This window comes from Carcharhinus amblyrhynchos, chromosome 26 (assembly GCF_965287045.1).
Source record: "Carcharhinus amblyrhynchos chromosome 26, sCarAmb.v2.hapA, whole genome shotgun sequence".
Taxonomy (NCBI): Eukaryota; Metazoa; Chordata; class Chondrichthyes; order Carcharhiniformes; family Carcharhinidae; genus Carcharhinus; species Carcharhinus amblyrhynchos.
Window position 1 is genome coordinate 38,786,504 of NC_137349.1, and position 21,338 is coordinate 38,807,841.

The 21,338-nt window shown below is 48.5% G+C and overlaps 1 protein-coding gene across 1 annotated transcript in view; it reads left to right on the plus strand.

Annotated features, from left to right (window-relative positions):
- LOC145358630 (procathepsin L-like) overlaps positions 1-21,338 on the plus strand; it is a 28,027-nt gene that overhangs the window by 3,557 nt on the left and 3,132 nt on the right. The window contains exons 3-6 of the mRNA XM_080212845.1: positions 3,167-3,334; positions 6,347-6,589; positions 10,343-10,505; positions 20,441-20,543. Coding sequence (XP_080068971.1) covers positions 3,167-3,334; positions 6,347-6,589; positions 10,343-10,505; positions 20,441-20,543 — 677 coding nt within the window. The remainder of the gene's footprint in view (positions 1-3,166; positions 3,335-6,346; positions 6,590-10,342; positions 10,506-20,440; positions 20,544-21,338) is intronic.

The following is a 21,338-nucleotide window of genomic DNA, read 5'->3' on the forward strand; positions in this document are numbered from 1 at the left end:
ACATCCTTCCGCACTGTCCACAACTCCACCAACTTTATTGTCATTGCAAATTTACTAACCCATCCTTCTACACCCTCATCCAGGTCATTTATAAAAATGACAAACGGCAGTGGCCCCAAAACAGATCCCTGCGGTATACCACTAGTAATTGAACTCCAGGATGGACATTTCCCATCAACCACCACCCTCCGTTTCTTACAGCTACGATGTGGGTATGCCGGCGTTGGACTGGTGTAAACACAGTAAAAAGTCTGACAACACCAGGTTTTAGTCCAACCGATTTATTTGATAATAGACTCACAAGCTTTCGGGGTTAGTCCCTTCGTCAGGTGAATAGAGAGTTCTCCATTCACCTCCATTCACCTGACGAAGGGACTAACCCCGAAAGCTTGTGAGTGACCACAATACCACACAACCCTGCCACAGCAACCTCTGCAAGACATGCCGGATCATCGACATGGATACCATCATCACACGTGAGAATACCATCCACCAGGTATACGGTAAATACTCTTGCAACTCGGCCAACATTGTCTACCTGATACGTTGCAAGAAAGGATGTCCTGAAGCATGGTACACTGGGGAGACCATGTAGACGCTACGACAATGGATGAATGAACATCGCTCGACAGTCACCAGGCAAGACTGTTCCCTTCCTTCAGTGGTCACGGGCATTCAGCCTCTGACCTTCCGGTAAGCATTCTCCAAGGCGGCCTTCATGACACACGACAGCGCAGAGTCGCTGAACAGAGACTGATAGCCAAGTTCCACACACATGAGGACGGTCTGAACAGGGATCTTGGGTTCATGTCGCACTATCTGTAACCCCCGTGACTTGCCTGGGTTTGCAAAACCTCACTCACTATACTGTCTGGAGACAATACACATCTCTTTAAACTGTGATCAGTGCTCCTTCCACTCACATTATCAGCCACTTCAGGTCTTGAACAGCAGGTTAGGTGTAAGGATTCGCATTCTAATCAGTAATCTCTAAACTGTCTCTGCTTTATATGCTCTGTCTGAGGCCAGAACTCTCCATTCACCTGACGAAGGGGCTAATCCCGAAAGCTTGTGAGTATATTATCAAATAAATAGGTTGGACTAAAACCTGGTGTTGTCAGACTTTTTACCGTGTTTACGCCAGTCCAACGCCGGCATACCCACATCATAACTTGTAACTCTCCAGTGCCCGAACTGAGCCTTCACGTCTCATCTTGACAGAAGTCTCCTTCTTCCTCTTCACAAGAGATTCAACTTCTTTAGTAAACCACGGTTCCCTCGCTCGACCACTTCCTCCCTGTCTGACAGGTACATACTTATCAAGAACATGCAGTGGCTGTTCCTTGAACAAGCTCCACATTTCAATTGTGCCCATCCCCTGCAGTTTCCTTCCACATCCTATGCATCCTAAATCTCACCTAATCGCATCATCATTTCCTTTTCCCCAGCTATAATTCTTGCCCTCTTTCTATCGCTAATGTAAACGTAACTGAATTGTGGTCACTATCACCAAAGTGCTCACCTACCTGCAAATCTCACACCTGGCCTGGTCCATTCCCCAGTACCAAATCCAATGTAGCCTCACCTCTTGTTGTCCTATCCACACACTGTGTCAAGAAACCCTCCTGCAGACATTGGACAAAAACTGACCCCTCTAAAGTATTCGAACTATAGCTTTTCCAGTCAATATTTGTAAAGTTAAAATCCCCCATAACAACTACCCTGTTACTTCCACTTCTATCCAAAACCATCTTTGCAATCCTTTCCTCTTCATCTCTGGAACTTTTCGGAGGCCGATAGAAAACTCCCAACAGGGTGACCTCTCCTTTCCTGTTTCTAACCTCAGCCCAAACTACCTCAGTAGACGGGTCCTCATCAAACGTCCTTCCTGCCACTGTAATACTGTCCCTGACTAACAATGCCACGCCTCCCCCTCTTTTACCACCTTCCCTGATCTTACTGAAACATCTAAACCTCGGTACTTGCAACAATCATTCCTGTCCCTACTCTATCCATGTCTCCGAAATGGCCACAACATCAAAATCCCAGGTACCAACCTACGCTGCACGTTATTATGGCGCTATTACTGGATGAGCTGTGATTGGTCAGTGATATCCCAATGCCTCATCCTAATAAACAACCTCCCTCACCAAGGTATGTTTTGTTAAAATCGATTCTCCTTTCCATTTTAATATCTAAATTCATTATTTTTCCTCTTGCCAGATGGACAGCACCATGGGCTGGGACACCGCTCGTGTGTCTGCTGTACTTTCTGAATAAAAAGCAAGGGATGGGTTCACCTGCACCAAACCAAGTGACAATTTAAACGTGTTGGGATAGTGTTGAGTGTTTGACACACCAGCTGCATTAATCTCCCCTTGGCCCTAACCTTCCCGCAGGGATGGGCTAAAACCCAACACTGGGACCAATGGCAATTTCAACTCCAATGTCAGATCTTGTCATTGAAATCATTGGGAAATTGATGAGACAAATTGGATTGTGAATGTGAAATAATAAAGTCTGAAGGTGAAATGTTGGATCCCAGTTCAAAATCACACCTTCCCCACTCCCAAAAAAGACAATAACTGATTGGAGATCAGATTTTCTCAGGTTTGATGTCAAACTCAACAATTCCTGTGGACAGGATATTCGACCACGGGGAGCATCAAAACCAAATCTGATCTTTGGGTAACAGCTACTTCCCCATCAATAACAGAAATGGGAATGCTGCCCAACTTTCTCCCCGAAATCCAAGGGTCCTGAGGCCAATTCTGTACCAACTGCAGCCTGTGTTTTGAGCGGGAATTAAGACCAGGTTGGTGATGGGATGTGAGAGCTTCCTGATGTGGATGGTTCAGTTAAACATCAATAGATTCAATCATCATGGGCGAGCTTTGTTTGTGGTGCCCTAGACCAGAGAGATAGTTTATCACCTTCAGACTCTGCACCCACCTTTATCCTGGAACGTACAGAAATGGACAACCCATTTTCCTGCGGTTATTTGAGTCAAACATTAGACATGTCAGCAATGCTTGTTAGTTTGATCTCTCTTTTTGCTAACATCAGTGAGAATGTGGCCATGTAATGTTATCCACTCTCCTCCTACACATTCTCCATTTAAAACCAATCACTTCAGTCATCAATATCTCTGTGTTTGACTTTCTAGACCAACAAAGAGTTCAGTGAACGCATGACTGGATCCCTCCCATTCGAAGCTGTTAAATCAACTGAAGAAGCCATTGATGAAGATATTGAATTTGTTGAAGATAAAGGAAATGATGATGATCTGAGTAAAGCACCTGTCGATTGGCGTACGAAAGACGCGGTTACTCCAGTAAAGGACCAGGTAAAAATTCGGCAGGCCCCCCCGTGTTGCAGAGGTCACAGACGTTCCCGCCTCCACCTGATGTACGTTATCAGATGGGTCGTGCTCACCCAGAAGCCTCACCACTAACTGGTCCCATTGAGGTGATAGTGTCTGGGATGGTGAACCAAAGGTTAAAGTTTATTTATTCGTATCACAAGTCGGCTTCCATTAACACTGCACTGAAGTGACTGTGAAAATCCCCTAGTTGTCACCCTCCAGTCCCTGTTCAGGTACACTTGAGGGAGAATTTAGCATGGCCAGTGCACCGAACCCCCACATCTTTGGAGTGTGGGAGGAAACCGGAGCACCCGGAGGAAACCCACGCAGGGAGAACGTGCAAACTCCACACAGGCGGTGGCCCAAGCCGGGAATCGAACCCAGGTCCCTGGCGCTGTGAGGCAGCAGTGCTAACCACTGTGCCACCGTGCCGCCTGAACGGTGATGTGGAAGCCTGTGTCGAGAAACTGGCGCCGGCCTCGGAGGTTTCCTCCCGCTCTTCCTCCGAGGAGACTTCAGTGCTGTCTCGGGGAGTTTTGGCGTGAGAAAGGAGGTGGGCAGTGGTGATGCCAGAGGGCCCGGTGAGTCTGGGTCCTTTCCTGCAACACAGGACAGAAGGTTGAGTGCAAGGGAGGGACAGGAATCTGGGCTCCATTCGGAATATTGGCAGATGCTCACGGCAGCCCAGCCTGGCTGTCACTCACAATGCGGTTCATATCCTCGCCCGCTAGATCGCGTGCCCATTCCTCAAAGGGTGCTGGTAATCTGAGACTGGGCACACCACCCCCTGCCTTTCGCCGCTCCTCTTTATTATGGGCATTCTCCTCTTGTGGGGAAGGAGGCAGGAGCAGGCTGGGTGGCAGGAAGCACGCAGGATGTCAGAGGGCAGGGGCTGTGTGGAGACTCGGGGCAGGGGGGGAGAGGGTTGGTGGAAGGTGCGAGGGGTTCAGGGGCTGCAAGCATGCAGGGTATCGGGGAGGGTGGGGAAGGGCGTCACAGGGCGACGATGCCCGACAGGATGTGCTCGTACCCATGCTGCCTGAATGAGATCATTCAGCTCCTCCCTGCGTTGGTGGCCTTATTCCCCGTGCCAGTGACTGTCCTCCTGGCAGCCACCTTGCTGCTCTGCCTGGCTGTCTGTCCGTCCTTGGGGTTTATCTCCAGCTCTCCCTTGTGACAACAGTTCAGCTGCAGGCAGTTTGGGCGAGTCACACTCCCTTTTAGGGCGTTCCAGCAAGATTCCGGGCAGTTTGCTTTGTTGTATTGAGAGGGAAGGCAAGGCAACACTTGTAGGTGTGCAGTTGGGGGTGGGGGTGGGGGGACAGCTGGTGAATGGGGGGTCGGGGGGACTGGGTTGCTGAGCTGTGGGGGATGGTGACACAGAGACTTCGCAAATGGAGGGGGGGGTGTGAATGCGATTGGGGACATGGGGGTGAGGGACACTCTGTGATTGGGGACATGGGGGTGAGGGACACTCTGTGATTGGGGACATGGGGGTGAGGGACACTCTGCGATTGGGGACATGGGGGTGAGGGACACTCTGTGATTGGGGACATGGGGGTGAGGGACACCCTGTGATTGGGGACATGGGGGTGAGGGACACTCTGTGATTGGGGACATGGGGGTGAGGGACACTCTGTGATTGGGGACATGGGGGTGAGGGAAACTCTGCGATTGGGGACATGGGGGTGAGGGGGTGAGGGACACTCTGCGATTGGGGAGGGGAGGATGAGAGGGAGAGCGTGCGAGGGTGGGGTCTGTGGGAAGGGAGTCAAGACTGTGGGGGAGGGTCTTCGATGTCCGTGGAGGGTAAGGGGAGGCTGTATCCCTGGTGGGGGGGTGGAGTGAGGGGGTAGGAGAGCTGCTGTGTCTAAGCTTCCTGAGTGCATGCACATTTGGGGCCTCCGACCTGAGCTGCTGGCTCTTGGGCAACTTTAGCCCGGCTCAGTCCCCGTCCCCCTCCAGGCGAGGATCAGTTTGTGCTGGTTTTTATCTCTGAGTGGGGAAGTTTGGGGATTTGAATGCACCCAAACACCAGTCAGAAATTTGCCTATTTTAACTCCCGTCCTGGACTAAGAATTTTTTCTTCTTCACCCAACACCCCCAACATCCCCCCCCCAACCCCCCCCCAACACCCTCTACTCCCCACTTCCCCCACTCTCCCCACACCTACCCCCCCAACCACCCTACACCCCCAATCCCTCCACCACCCGACCCCCTTCCCTCCCACCACCCCCAACCCCCCCCACACACACCTCCACTCCCCACACCACCCACCCCCCCCAACCTCCCCACACTGCCCCACACCCCCCACCGCCCCAATTCCCCCATCCTCCCCCATCTTCCCCCATCCTCCCCAATCCCCCCACCCCTCACACACCCCGTCCTCGCACACCCCCACTCCCCCCAATGCCCCCACCCCCACCACCCCCGACACTCCCATTCCCCATTCCCCCCAACCCCACCCACACTCCCACCCCACCCACACCCATCACACTCCCAACCCCACCCCCCCCCACACTCCCACCTCACCCACACCCATCACACTCCCAACACCCCCAACCCCACCCACACTCCCAACCCCACCCACACCCCCCACACTCCCAACCTCCCAACCCCACCCACACCCCCCACACTCCCAACCCCCCAACCCCACCCACACTCCCAACCCCACCCACACCCCCCACACTCCCAACCCCCGCCCAACCCCTCACACTCTCAACCCCCCCAACCCCACCCACACCCCCCACACTCCTACCCCACCCACACCCATCACACTCCCAACCCCCCCAACCCCACCCACACCCCCCACACTCCTAACCCCCCCAACCCCACCCACACCCCCCACACTCCCAACCCCCCCAACCCCACCCCCACCCCCCACACTCCCAACCCCCCAACCCCACCCCCACCCCCCACACTCCCAACACCCCCCAACCCCACCCACACCTCCCACACTCCTTTTTATTTCTGTAATTAAAGAACAAGAAACAAGGAACAACTGCGATACAATGTGGTTCGTGTTGGGCTTTCAGTGCGACCGGGGCCATCGAAGGACAGTGGAAACTGAAACACGGAAATCTGGTTTCTCTGAGTGAACAGAACCTGGTTGATTGTGACCGAAATAGCTACGGATGTATGTTTGGAAAAACAACCTATGCCTTTGAACATGTGATATGGAACGGAGGCATTGAATCTGAACAATCTTATCCATACACTGCAGTGGTAAGTCTCTTTTTCATGTTTTAGTGGGGAATTTTCGATGGGATCTCTTAGGAAAAAATTAAATATTCTTTTGAAATTAAATCTCACAAAGCAAATTCTCAGCTTGAAGCGTACTAAAACTTACTTAAACATATCGAAGATACAAAAAGACAAAAGCATTAACCTACGGCCCAAGAGAGACCTTCAGATTGCCAAGTGGGACAGAGAGCCTCAAAGCCTTTCCAAAGACCTCAAACTGTGTGCCAAAATTCAATACAATTATACCTTTTCTTCTCTAAGTTTTTCCTACTCATTTGCTGAATACAATTCCATTTCTTATGAATGTGTCAATCCTTATTGTGACGGATTACCTCAGCCAATTGCACCACCTGATAGAGTGACATTCTTTTCACCTATTTCAAAACCGGATCTCCACCTGTTTGGCAGAACCCGTTCCTTTGGGTTTCTAAGGATACCATTCCTTGTCTACCTTATCACCGGCAAATTGCCAAATCATTGATAGGACCAACCTTGGGCCCAAAGTTTGATACCATTTTACGCCTGGACAACAAAAGCCTTACTGTTATTAATATAATATGTTTCACCAACTATTTCCAATTTAAAACATTTATATTTCTCTGCTGACTAAGGGCCCTATTTTATCATTTTGATTCTATGTGTTGGGCAGACTTGAAACTGGGAGTTTTTCAGGTCTGACTTTTAGACCCGTTCTCCAGCAGCCCCATTTGCACTCTGCCTGACAAAAATATCACCAATTCTGAGCTGTGCTGCACAGGCCTGTGACAGGGCTTAACATGGCAGCTTTGCTCGGAGTCTTCAACTGTGCAGGCGCAGTAAAAGAAACAGAAAAACCCTCCCTGCCACATTGTTCCCGGGCCGGATAATGCCCCCCCCCCGACCCCACAGACATTGCTCCACCCCCACAACATAACCGACACCCCCCCCCACTTCGTCCCCACTGATCACACGCAGAGTGGCAGCGGACCCCCCACCCTTACCCCCTCCCCCTTTTCCCCCACTGATCACACACAGAATAGCAGCGGACCCCCTCCCTTACCCCATCCCCCCACCGATCACACACAGAATAGCAGCGGACCCCCTCCCTTACCCCATCCCCCCACTGATCACACACAGAATAGCAGCGGACCCCCCACCCTTACCCCCTCCCCCTTTTCCCTCACCGATCACACACAGAATAGCAGCGGACCCCCTCCCTTACCCCATCCCCCCACCGATCACACACAGAATAGCAGCGGACCCCCTCCCTTACCCCATCCCCCCACCGATCACACACAGAATAGCAGCGGACCCCCTCGAATCGGACCGTTGCGGACCATGTCTGTTTCGTGCTAAATCTGGAGGCACGAAGGCAGTGGTAAAGGGGGGAAGTGCCAGTCAGTTTGGGCCTGCAGCCCATTGAATCAATTTAAATACATGCTAATATATGCAAATGTATGCAAATAAACTGCTTTCTGTGGTCGTAAATTTCACAGACTCACCACTTTCTGAATGAAGAAATTTCTCCCCATCTCAGTGTGGGTGGCACAGTGACACAGTGGTTAACACTGGTGCCTCACCCTGCCAGGGACCTGAGTTCAATCCGGCTTGGGTCACTGTCTGCAGTTCTTCCCATGTCTGCGTGGGTTTCGTCCTGGGGGCTCCGGTTTCCTCCCACAAGCCCAAGGTAGGTGCATTGGCCATGCTAAATTCCCCCTCAGTGTAACCCAAACAGGCACCAGGGTGTGGCAACTAGGGGATTTTCACAGTAACTTCATTGCAGTGTTAATGTAAGCCTACCTGTGACACTAAAAAGTAAACTTAAAAAAGTATTGGTTTATCCTGTATCTTTAAATTGTGAATCCCGGTTCTGGACACCCCCACTATTGGTGACATCCTTCCTGCATACGTCCTGTTAGAATTCAATGAGATCTCCTCTCATTCTTCCAAACTCCAACAAATATAATCCTAACTGACTCAATCTCTCCTCACACGTCAGACCTGCAATCCCAGGAATCAGTCTGGTAAACTGTCTCTGCATTTCTTCCAAAGCAAGAACACCTTCCTCAGATACAGAGACCAAATCTGCACACAATATTCCAGCTGTGATCTCACCAGGGCCCCTGGATAATTGCAGCGAGACATCATTGTTCGTGAATTTGCCATTTGTCTTCTTTGCCGCCTGCTGCACCTGCACGCTTACCTTCAGCAACTGGTGTACGAGGCCACCCAGGTCTCGTTACACATTCCCTGCTCTCAATTTGTAGCCATCCAAATAATCTTTCTTCCTGTTTTTGCCACCAAAGTAGACAGCCTCACATTTGCCCACGTGATATGGATCTGCCGTGCATTTGTCCATGCCTGTCCAAATCACACTCAGGTATCTCTGTATCTTCCTCAGAGCTGACCCATCCACCCAGCTTTGTGTCTTCTGCAAATTTGGAGATATTACATTTCCTTCCCTTATCTACATCAGTAATACATATTGTGAATAGCTGGAGCCTCTGCACTGATCCCTGTGTTACCCCATTAGTCACTGCCTACCAGTTGGAAAATAATAACTTATTCTGAATCTTTATTTCCTGTCTGCTAACCAGTTTTCGATGCATCTCCATACAATACCCCCAGTCCCACGCGCTTTGATTTCACATGCAAACCCCTAATATGGGACTTTGTTGAAAGCCTTCTGAAAGTCTAAATAAACCACATCCACTGGCTCCCCCTCATCAAGGCTAATCATTCTATTCTGGGAGAATTCCAGGAGCAGCAGCTCCATCCCAGTCTCCAGACTCATTGAGACCTGGAGGGTGATGACAGTGAAGGGACATTAAGGCCCACAAGCTAACCCCTCCACCCCCCCATTCTGCCCCCACCCCAGCAAAATGCTGAAACTCAACCGCATCCCCCTGCTCGGAATCCCACTTATCGGGGTCTCCCTTCAGATAAGGAAGTTTCAGTTTGGGGTGTGACCGATACACAGTTGGGTGGGAAAGCTCAAAGTTGCTTTGCAAACTATTTGAAAGGCCAGCGTTTGTGTAAATCAGCTGATTTGGTCAGAGAGGTGTTTACTCTTTCGGGATACACTTAAAGCAGCAATTTGATGGTTTGAAGTTTTGAATATTGGGCTGTGATTAAGAAGCGAGTTGGTTTGGAAATGTTCTCTGGTGAATATTTGTGTGAACTGTCTTTCGTGCTGCCGTTGTTTCTCCTCCTATCTTCCCGATACCTGCAGCTCCGGCCAGGCTCTGAATAAGTTTGAGCCTTTCCACATCCCCCACCCCGTGCCTCTCTCCATCAACCGCAAACAACCCTGCTTGTCATGCTCCCAAAATGGCAAATCCTCCAAACCGAACACTGGGTTAAGACAGGATTCCCACTCAGCACCCACCCCACCCCCCAACTCCTGCTCAATGAATAACCCAGCACCAAACACACCACTGGGGAGGGCATTAAACCCCACCCTGTGTTCCTGTAGCTCCTCTAACTGCAGCATCGATGAGAAGGTAACTGAGGAACACACCGACACAAATCTTCCCACCAATAGACAAGGAGATTCTTCTACAGTTACCACATTTATAATTCTCCCATTTTCATTTAAACAGGGGAACGATGGTCATGTTTACAACGCCTGAGACACAGAATCATTTTTAATATCCAAGGAGCTGTTCAAGATCCTGTAAAGATATCACTGGAACTTTGTAAATCATCACACTGCATTAATCAACCTTAACTTTTCACATTTTCTTCAAAACTTAGGAAGGAAACTGCAGATTTCAGAGACGGAATGTTGCTGCCACAATCAGGAGCTACAGAAGGGTCCCAGCAAATGAAGCAGCTTTAGAACGGGCTGTGAGAGATATCGGACCAATATCTGTTGCTGTTGCTACAGAACCGACATCTTTCCAGAATTATAAACAAGGTAAGAGACAGAAGCTGTGGATGATCTGTAACAATCAGTCTATTAACCAATTCTCTACAACACATTAACACATTCTTCCTGTGAGCTGTTTTTATTATTAATTCTTTTTCAATATTTCTAATGGAAACGACCATTTCCCTTCACCTCGTTTATGTTTTACCCCCTGCCCCAGTGCTACACACTCTCCAGTGCTGTCTGCAGCACGAGGTTAATATTGGGTCAGGCTGCTAATGGAGTGTGGGAATCGTAATGGACAATTTAGCCGCACCCATTCGTAATGATACAGGCAGCTCACAGACTCTGCGCTGCCCACTAATTTAACCGCTAGTGATGTGCAGCTCAGTGCTGACATGTTGCAAAGTGACTGCACACCTCAGCAGGGACCAAGGATAGTGTGAGATCAGCGCCGTTTAATGGGAGTCTGTGCGACTTTAATCCAACCTGTAGCTCTTAAAGGAGCAGGATCTGGGATTCAGGCAGAGACTCTGAGCTGAAAGGGAAGTGGAAATGGTACAACAGGCCAGGCAGCCGAGATTGTCTGGTCCAGCACTGGAGGCCTTGGTGCAGGGGGTGGGCAGGGGGAAGAGAGAGCCCCTTCCCCCAGGAGACCAGGAGAGCCCCCAGGCTGACATTGAGAAGGCGGTGGGAGCAGAAAGTGTCTCAGTCAATGCCAGGAATCTGGTTCCGAGGGTCTAGAGACAGTGCTGTAAAAAAAGGTCAATGACCTTAGGGTCAAGGTGAGTGAACGCATCTTCACAAAGTGTATCCTTCCAAAATCTCTGTGATGTAGGAATAGAGCACACGGGATAGACAAACATTCCAGCTCAGTGCCCATTTATTCCACCAGCACCAAACACTTTACCCGGAACTTTATGCCCCACCCACCACGGGAATTGGAACGATGGAGGGGCGGAGCACGGGAAGGTGTGTTCACCTCGGGCGGGATTTTACCGTTTCGGGATGAGCGACGTTATAAAGTCCCGCCCTTTAATTCAAATTTTCAACCTTTGATCCCACCATTTCTGAGCCAGCCCACCATCAGTTCCCACAATCCCTGCTCTGCCCCCACAATCCCAAAGAAACCCTCTCCAATCCCACGGGAATCCCAGACACACAAACTCTATCTACCTCGCGCCCTCCACTGCTACCACCAAGATCCAGCGGCACAGCGTCTGAACGGTGGGGTAAGCGTCCAGGCCACACAGGAGCCCGGCGTTGGAAGTCGGGAATCAGCGCACCTCCCACGCGACGGCACCACTCGCCTCACACCCTGTGTCCCATCCACCAGAGCCACTCCACTCACTCTCCAACAATGTCTATCACACAACACCCAGCCCTCACATTCACAGATTCACCTCACCCTCAAACATCAACATCAACATCATTTCTACAAACATCAAACCCGTATCACACAGAGAACACCCACAGCCAGCTATTCAACCGTGAAAGCCACAACAGCCAAGCATGTTGCACCAAACTCCGTGAGCCCCCTCCCTCCCTCTGGCAGGACAACACAAACAGATACAGCAGCACCAGACCAGCAGGGATGGGCACTATGGACGGCTCATAGAACATAGAACATAGAACACTACAGCGCAGAACAGGCCCTTCGGCCCACGATGTTGCGCCGACCAGTTAAAAAAAAACAACAATGACCCACTAACCTAAACCAATCCCTTTTCGTCCATAAACCTATCCACAGACCTCTTAAACGCCCCCATACTAGGCTCATTTACAACTGCAGCAGGCAGGGCATTCCAATCCCTCACCACCCTCTGGGTAAAGAACCTACCCCTGACATCTGTCCTATAACTACCCCCCCTTAGTTTAAAGCCATGCCCCCTCGTGCTAGATTTTTCCATCAGAGGAAAAAGGCTATCACTATCCACCCTATCTAAACCTCTAATCATCTTATATGTTTCAATAAGATCCCCTCTTAGCCGCCTTCTTTCCAGCGAAAACAACCCCAAATCCCTCAGCCTCTCCTCATAGGATCTCCCCTCCATACCAGGCAACATCCTGGTAAACCTCCTCTGCACCCTCTCCAAAGCCTCCACATCCTTCCTGTAATGTGGGGACCAGAACTGCACACAATACTCCAAGTGCGGCCGCACCAGAGTTGTGTACAGTTGCAACATAACGCTGCGACTCCTAAATTCAATCCCCCTACCAATAAACGCCAAGACACTGTATGCCTTCTTAACAACCTTATCTACTTGATTCCCAACTTTCAGGGATCTATGTACACATACACCTAGATCCCTCTGCTCCTCCACACTATTCAAAGTCTTCCCGTTAGCCCTATACTCAACACATCTGTTATTCCTACCAAAGTGAATTACCTCACATTTCTCTGCATTAAACTCCATCCGCCACCTCTCGGCCCAGCTCTGCAACCTGTCTAAGTCTTCCTGCAAACTATGACACCCTTCCTCACTATCTACCACACCTCCGACTTTGGTGTCATCAGCAAATTTACTGATCCACCCAACTATACCCTCATCCAGATCATTAATAAAAATCACAAACAGCAGTGGCCCCAACACAGATCCCTGAGGCACACCACTTGTAACCGAACTCCATGATGAATATTTACCGTCAACCACTACCCTCTGTCTCCTATCCGCTAGCCAATTCCTAATCCAGTTCCCTAGATCACCCTCAATCCCATACATCTGCATTTTGTGCAGAAGCCTACCATGGTGAACCTTATCAAACGCCTTACTAAAATCCATATACACCACGTCCACTGCCTTACTGCCATCCACCTCTTTGGTCACTTTCTCAAAAAACTCAATAAAGTTAGTAAGGCACGACCTACCCGCCACAAAACCATGCTGACTATCTCCAATCAACTCATTACTCTCCAAATAACTATAAATCCTATCCCTAATAATTTTTTCCAAAACCTTGCCCACAACAGAAGTGAGACTCACCGGTCTATAATTCCCGGGGAAGTCTCTGTTCCCCTTCTTAAACAATGGGACAACATTTGCTAACCTCCAATCATCTGGTACTATACCAGAGGCCAACGACGACCTGAAGATCAGAGCCAGAGGCTCTGCAATCACTTCTCTTGCCTCCCAGAGAATCCTGGGGTAAATCCCATCCGGACCAGGTGACTTATCTATTTTCAGACCCTCCAGAATATCCAGCACAATACCCGTAATCATTGGCGTAGCCACAACTGAGCTTCTGAATAGCATCAAGATAGATAAGTCACCGGGACCAGATGGGATATACCCCAGGTTACTGTGGGAGGCGAGGGAAAAGATTGCAGAGCCTCTGGCGATGATGTTTGCGTCATCAATGAAGACGGGAGAGGTTCCGGAGGATTGGAGCATTGCGGATGTGGTTCCTATATTCAAGAAAGGGAATAGAGATAGCCCAGGAAATTATCGACTGGTGAGTCCAACCTCAGTGGTTGGTAAGTTGATGGAAAAGATCCTGAGAGACAGGATTTATGAACATTTAGAGAAGTCTAGTATGATCAAAACATAAGAACATAAGAAATAGGAGCAGGAGTAGGCCATCTAGCCCCTCGAGCCTGCCCCGCCATTCAATAAGATCATGGCTGATCTGTCGTGGCTCAGTTCCACATTCCCGCCCTCTCCCCATAACCCTTAATCCCCTCGCCTATCAAAAACCCATCAACCCGTGTCTTAAAAATATTTAGTGAGGCAGCCTCCACCACTTCAACGGGCAGAGAATTCCAGAGATTCACCACCCTTTGAGTGAAGAAGTTCCTCCTCAACTCCGTTCTAAACCGCCCCCCCTTTATCTTGAGGCTGTGCCCCCTAGTCCTACTGACCTTTCTGAGCGGGAAGAGTCTCTCCACCTCTATCCTATCCATCCCATTCATCATCTTATACGTCTCAATGAGATCTCCCCTCATTCTTCTAAACTCTAACGAGTACAAGCCTAGTTTATTCAGCCTCTCCTCATAGCTCAACCCCCTCAACTCTGGTATCAGCCTAGTAAACCTCCTCTGCACTCCCTCCAAGGCCAAAATATCCTTGCGTAAGTGCGGCGACCAAAACTGCACACAGTACTCCAGCTGCGGCCTCACCAATGCCCTATACAGCTGCAGCAAGACCTCCCTACTTTTATATTCAATCCCCCTCGCTATGAAGGCCAGCATCCCATTCGCCTTCCTGACCACCTGCTGCACCTGCAGGCTGGGTTTTTGCGACTCATGCGCAAGGACCCCGAGGTCCCTCTGCACCGTCGCCTGCTGCAGTTTTCGCCACGTAAGTAATAGTCCTTCCCACCATTATTCCTACCAAAGTGGACCACCTCACATTTGCCAACATTAAATTCCATTTGCCAGTTCCTGGCCCATTCGCCCAGCCTATCTAGATCCTTCTGCAGACTTTCCACACCCTCCGCACAATTTGCCGTTCCACCAATCTTGGTGTCATCAGCAAATTTTGACACCATACACTTGGTTCCCTCCTCCAGATCATCTATATAAATGGTAAATAGCTGAGGCCCCAGCACCGACCCCTGGGGCACTCCACTCGTCACCAATCACCAATCCGAATAGCACCCATTGACCCCCACTCTCTGCCTCTTATTTGACAGCCAATCCCCTATCCATGCTAACACCCTACCCCCAACTCCATGTCCCCTGACCTTCTGCAATAACCTCTTGTGCGGCACCTTATCAAACGCCTTCTGAAAATCAAGAAAGACCACATCCACCGGCTCTCCTCTATCCACCGCCCTAGACACATCCTCATTGAACTCCAATAAATTCGTCAGACACGACTTCCCCTTAACAAAATCGTGCTGCGCCTGCTCTATCAAACAATTCTCTTCAAGATGCCTCGCTATTTTCAAGTAATCAGCATGTCTTTGTCAAAGGCAGATCGTGCTTTACGAGCCTGGTTGAGTTTCTCGAAAATGTGACTAAACACATTGATGAAGGAAGAGCGGTGGATGTGGTTTATATGGACTTCAGCAAGGCGTTCGATGAGGTCCCCCATGCAAGGCCTATTGAGAAAGCGAGGGGGCATGGGATTCAAGGGCACGTTGCTTTGTGGATCCAGAACTGGCTTGCCCGCAGAAGGCAGAGAGTGGTTGTGGATGGGTCTTTTTCTGCATGGAGGTCGGTCACCAGTGGAGTGCCCCAGGGATCTGTTCTGGGACCCTTACTGTTTGTGATTTTTATAAACCTGGATGAGGAAGTGGAGGGATGGGTTGGTAAGTTTGCCGATGACATGAAAGTTGGAGGTGTTATGGATAGTCTGGAGGGATGTCAGAAGTTGCAGTGTGACATTGATAGGATGCAAGACTGGGCGGAGAAGTGGCAGATGGACTACAACCCGGATAAGTCTGTAGTGGTACATTTTGGCAAGTCCAATGGGGTGAAGGAGTATAATATCAAGGGTAAGAGTCTTAGCAGTGTAGAGGATCAGAAGGATCTTGGGGTCTGTGTTCATAGGACTCTCAAATTGGCTTCGCAGGTGGAGGATGTGGTTAAGAAGGCGTATGGTGCACTGGCCTTCATTAATCGAGGAATTGAGTTTAGGAGTCGGGAGGTAATGCTGCAGCTTTATAAGACCCTGGTCAGACCCCACTTGGAGTACTGTGTGCAGTTCTGGTCGCCTCACTACAGGAAGGATGTGGAAGCTATTGAAAGGGTGCAGAGGAGATTTACAAGGATGTTGCCTGGATTGGGTGGCATGCCTTATGAGGATAGGTTGAGGGAGCTCAGTCTTTTCTCCTTGGAGAGACGAAGGATGAGAGGTGACCTGATAGAGGTGCATCAGATGTTGAGAGGAATAGATAGGGTGGATTCTCAGAGGCTATTTCCCAGGGCTGAAATGGCTCCCACAAGAGGACACAGGTTTAAGGTGCTGGGGAGCAGGTACAGAGGAGATGTCAGGGGTAAGTTTTTCACTCAGAGGGTGGTGAGTGAGTGGAACTGGTTACCGTCGGTGGTGGTGGAGGCAAATTCGATGGGATCTTTAAAGAGAGTTCTGGATGAGTACATGGGATTTAATAGGATTGAGGGTTAGAGGTAAGCCTAGTAGGTAGGGATATGATCAGCGCAACTTGTGGGCCGAAGGGCCTGTTTGTGCTGTAGTTTTTCTATGATCCTAAGATTCTATAACTGAGGCTGTGGCTCGTGGTGGGGTTTAAACAGCAGAGGATGATAACTTGTTGCTCCTGAATCCACCTTCTCACATCCCACTACCCCCAAACCCCACAATTTCTCTGGTTCACAAGCAGCAGATGGTGTAAGTTTGTACCTCTCAATTTTCTCCACTTCCTTCTGACCCAGTGCTAATGCCCTCAGCAAGATGCTATTTTATTTTCCAAACTGTCCTCCCCACATTGAGCTGAAACTCCAGCCAGTCCAGAGCCCAATTTTGCTGCTCCAAACTCCATCCCAGTTTTCACAGTCCCAAAACCTTCCAGTAGGTGTCAGTACCGCCTCCTCCCCCACAACCCAAACAACAGGCTGAGTGACCCTGTTCACATTCTAGAGCGTATGTAGCTTACACAACCCAAAAACACCAAACTATAGCTCAAAAGATAAAAAAAAAGTTTGTTTATTCTCATCTGAATTGTCAATTACTCACTCTTACCTCCAGATCACAAGGTTCAGGATTCATGGCCCAGTCCAGGATCTGAGAACAAGAATCACAGAGTGACAGGATTGCTTCAGTGCAGAAAGAGGCCATTTGTGTCTGGACTGGCTCTCTGAATAAACAACTCACCCAGTTCCATTCCTCGCCATCTCCCTCCGACTCTGCGCGCTTATTCTTCTCAAATAATCGTTTAATTCTGTTTTAAATGCTTTGAAAACAGCCTCCACCACAGTATGCCAGTGCATTCAGATCCTAAACACTCACTGTTTGAAAGAACTTTTCCCGATATCACTATTACCTCAATCCGTTCACCATTGTTCTCCATCGTTTGACCAGTGGGGAGAGTTTCTCCCAATCTATCTGACCCGACCCCTCATGGGGGAACATGTCAGATCCCCTCTCAGCTTTCTCATCTCCAAGGAACACAGTCCCAACTTCTCCAATCTTTTTGATTTTGATTTGATTTATTATTGTCACATGTATTAGCATACAGTGAAAAGTATTGTTTCTTGCGCGCTATACAGAGAAAGCACACTCTTCAGAGAGAAGGAAACGAGACAGTGCAGAATGTATTGTTACAGTCATAGCTAGGGCGCAGAGAAAGATCAGCTTAATGCGAGGTAGGTCCATTCAAAAGTCTGACAGCAGCAGGAAAGAAGCTGTTCTTGAGTCGGTTGGTACTTTTTCCCCAACGGAAGAAGGTGGAAGAGAGAATGTCTGGGGAGCATCGGGTCCTTAATTATGCTGGTTGCTTTACAGTGGGAAGTGTAGACAGAGTCAATGGATCAGAGGTTGGTTTGTATGATGGATTGGGCTACATTCACAACCTTCAGAACTGAAGTTTCTCATCCCAAGAATCATTCCCATGAACCTCCTCTACACTCTCTCCAACGCCTTCACATCCTTTCGAAAGTGCAGCCCCCAGAACTGGACACAATACTTCAGGTGACTTGTAGAAATTCAATTTAAAATCATAGAATCCTGACAGGGAAGAAGGAGGCCATTCAGCCCATCAAGATTGTACCAACCACAATCTCACCCAGCCCTATCCCCATAACCCCACATATGTATCCTGCTAATCTCCCTGACACTAAGGAGTAATTTAGCATGGCCAATCAACCTAATCTGCACATCCTTGGATTGTGGGAGGAAACTAGACCACCCGGAGAAACCCATGCAGTCACAGGGAGAATGTGCAAACTCCACACAGATAGTGACCCAAGTTGGGAATTGAACCCAGATCCCTGGCACTGTGAGGCAACAGTGCTAACCACTGTGCCACAATGTTGTTCCAACTCTTTGCTTTTCTAATCTATCCCTCTATTAACAAAGCCCAGGATACGGTATACTTTTTGTTATAGCACGAGACCAGAACCCCAAATTATATTATGAAACCAGACTGGGCCTCAACAATTTTTCTTTGTTGACATTAATTTCAGGAAAGGATATTTCCTTCCAGGAACAATTCCACTGATAGATTAGGGATATTTTATAGTAAAAAAACTTATATTTAAACTGTGTTATTAAATAAACTCGAACAAATGAAGCAGCTTAACTGTTCACAGTTGAATATTATTTAAAAATGAAAGGTAGCAACTTTACTTTCTAGCTTATCACTGTTTCAGTTCCAAATAAGCAACATTTCTCTTTGAGAATTAACTGACACTTTAAATGCAGCTAGCAACTAGAAATGTACTTGCTATAAATGGTGATAACTTTCTTGAAGCTTTCAGAGAGAAACTGAGCATTAGAGCACCTTGCAAATTGGGATTGTGATCATGCAGCTTGATGGGCCAAATGGCCTCCTTCTGCACTGTAGGGATTCTATGTTTCTATGATTATCACACAACCTTGTCAATCAACTGTAATCAGAAATCCCAGAGGAAATTCTTCAACGAACAAAAGTCCATTAGCTCTATCTAAGTAATACATTTTGAGCTGAAAATGAGTTATTAACTCGCTTTCACACCCTCGAGCGAAATGTTTTACAGAAATACCTGTTGTCGGCAGACTAAATCTGAAATTGTAAAGGTTCCCCTTTAAAAAATATATATACTTATTTAATTGCACATGTATCATCCTGCGGTCGTTAATGACTTGTATACAAATATACTATGGTCCCTCCACACTTGCACTGCCTTTAGAGATGCCCAGGGGTTAAAGTTGTACAATAATAAATCAAAGCTGACACTCCAGTGCCATTCTGAGGACGCACTGCACTGTTGGAGGTGTCAGCTTTCAGATAAGACATTAAACTGAGACCACGCGGGTAGCTGTACAAGATCCCATACATGCTTTTAAAAAAGAGCAGGGAACCTATCCCCAATGTTGTGGCAAATATTTATCAGCAACAATATCACAAAGAAACAGATTATATGGTCATTGTCATGTTGCTGTTTGTGGGATCTTGCTGTGCACATGTTGGCTGCTGTGTTTCCTACATTACAACATTGATTAGACACCAACTACTCCATTAGTTGCAAAGCACTTTGAGATGTCTGGTGGTTGTGTGAGGTGCTATATAAATGCAAGTCTGTCTTTGCTTTTTGAATTGAGAGGAACTGCGTGCTAGAATTTTAACAGGTTTCCAGTACATTGCCCCCAGTGCTGCCCCCAGTCAGTCGATGAATATAATACAGACAATGGAGCTGGGAGACTCAGAGAGAGTGACCCCACAGAAACACTCAGTGATCAGAGCCCACTGTTACATTGTGCTGTGTGACAGCAAAACTGAATGGGAAATGTGGGCAATGAGAAACATTGAGACAAAAACATGAACAAACATGAGAGCAACTGGAAATGTGGAACCGAGATTCTTAATTACATATCAGTCGATGCAAATGGCTGAATTTGGTCGAAAGAGAGGCTAAAATTTACAGAATAAAACCAGAAAATGCTGCAAGTGCTCAGCAGGTCAGGCAGTGTTTGTGAAGTTAACATTTCAGATCAATGATCAGAACTGGAAAAATTAGAGGTGAGACCGGTTTTGTACAAGTGGAAAGAGGGAGTGTGGAGAAAGGCAAAGAGGAAAGGTCTGTGACAGAGTGGAAGAAACAAGACGAAATGAGTAAAGAGTTTGGTGGCGCAGGGTGAGAGGGTACGATAATGGGAGAAGTCAAAAAACAAAAGATGAGCCAAAGGAGGTGTGAACGACAGGATGTGGATATGGGGAAATGGATCAAAGTTACAAATGGGTAACGGTACTTTTGGTTTTGGAAAGAGGTTTGTAGAGCGGGAGATTAATTGGAGAGGAAAAGATGAGAAAGAGGAAATATTTACAGAATAATAATAGTTATATTTTACAATTCTATCACACCAATATGTGTCTGATTATAGGAATCTACTATGAGCAATCTTCTGACAAGCGCATAACCCATTCAATGCTGGTGGTTGGATATGGAACTGAGAGCAACATGAATTATTGGCTGGTTAAAAACAGGTATGTACTTTCTAAACACAACAAATAACTGATCACAGCCAAGGCCAACTGACACTGCCAGGGTACCTGGTGACCACTGCCGGCCTGCCAGAGTGCTGTCTTTCCACTGCTGGAGTGCTTTGTGGGCACTGACAGTGTGCGAGGTGGGCACTGCCCATCCATGCCCCCAACCACTTTGGGGATTAGAATGGCCTCTGAGCCCCCAGTGTGACCATTGTGCCTGGTAAGAGTGGGAATATTTGGAAATCGGTTGTTAGGATGGAATATCCTTGGGGGGCAGGATGTGTGTGTACAATAATGGACAGGCACAGGGCAACCTACACACACCCTCACCTCACCCCCCACAATGTCCTGTGGGAGACAATATTCGGATAATATGGATAAAAACTCTGGGAAGTTCTTTTCTCCCATAAGACAAGTGGGCAATCTCCAGGAGAGCAGAGTAACTGATCTCATTCATTCTCCTCCCCACCACCGAGCTGCCATAGCTTGAGATGTCCCCCCGGTGTCTCCAGTCACTCTATTTTGAAGCTTGTGGTGAATCCACTCTCACCGTACGGACTGGCAACTGATGTCAGAGGTCACACGGAAGTACTTCCTGGCACCTTATCCAACTTCATGTCTCACAACTTATCCTGCTGGAGTCTGGGTCCACTCAGTGATCACCATAGAAATCATAGAACATTACAGCACAGTACAGGCCCTTTGGCCCTCGATGTTGTGCCGAGCTTTGTCTGAACCCAAGATCACGCTATCCCACCCCTATCATTCTGGAGTGCTCCATGTGCCTATCCA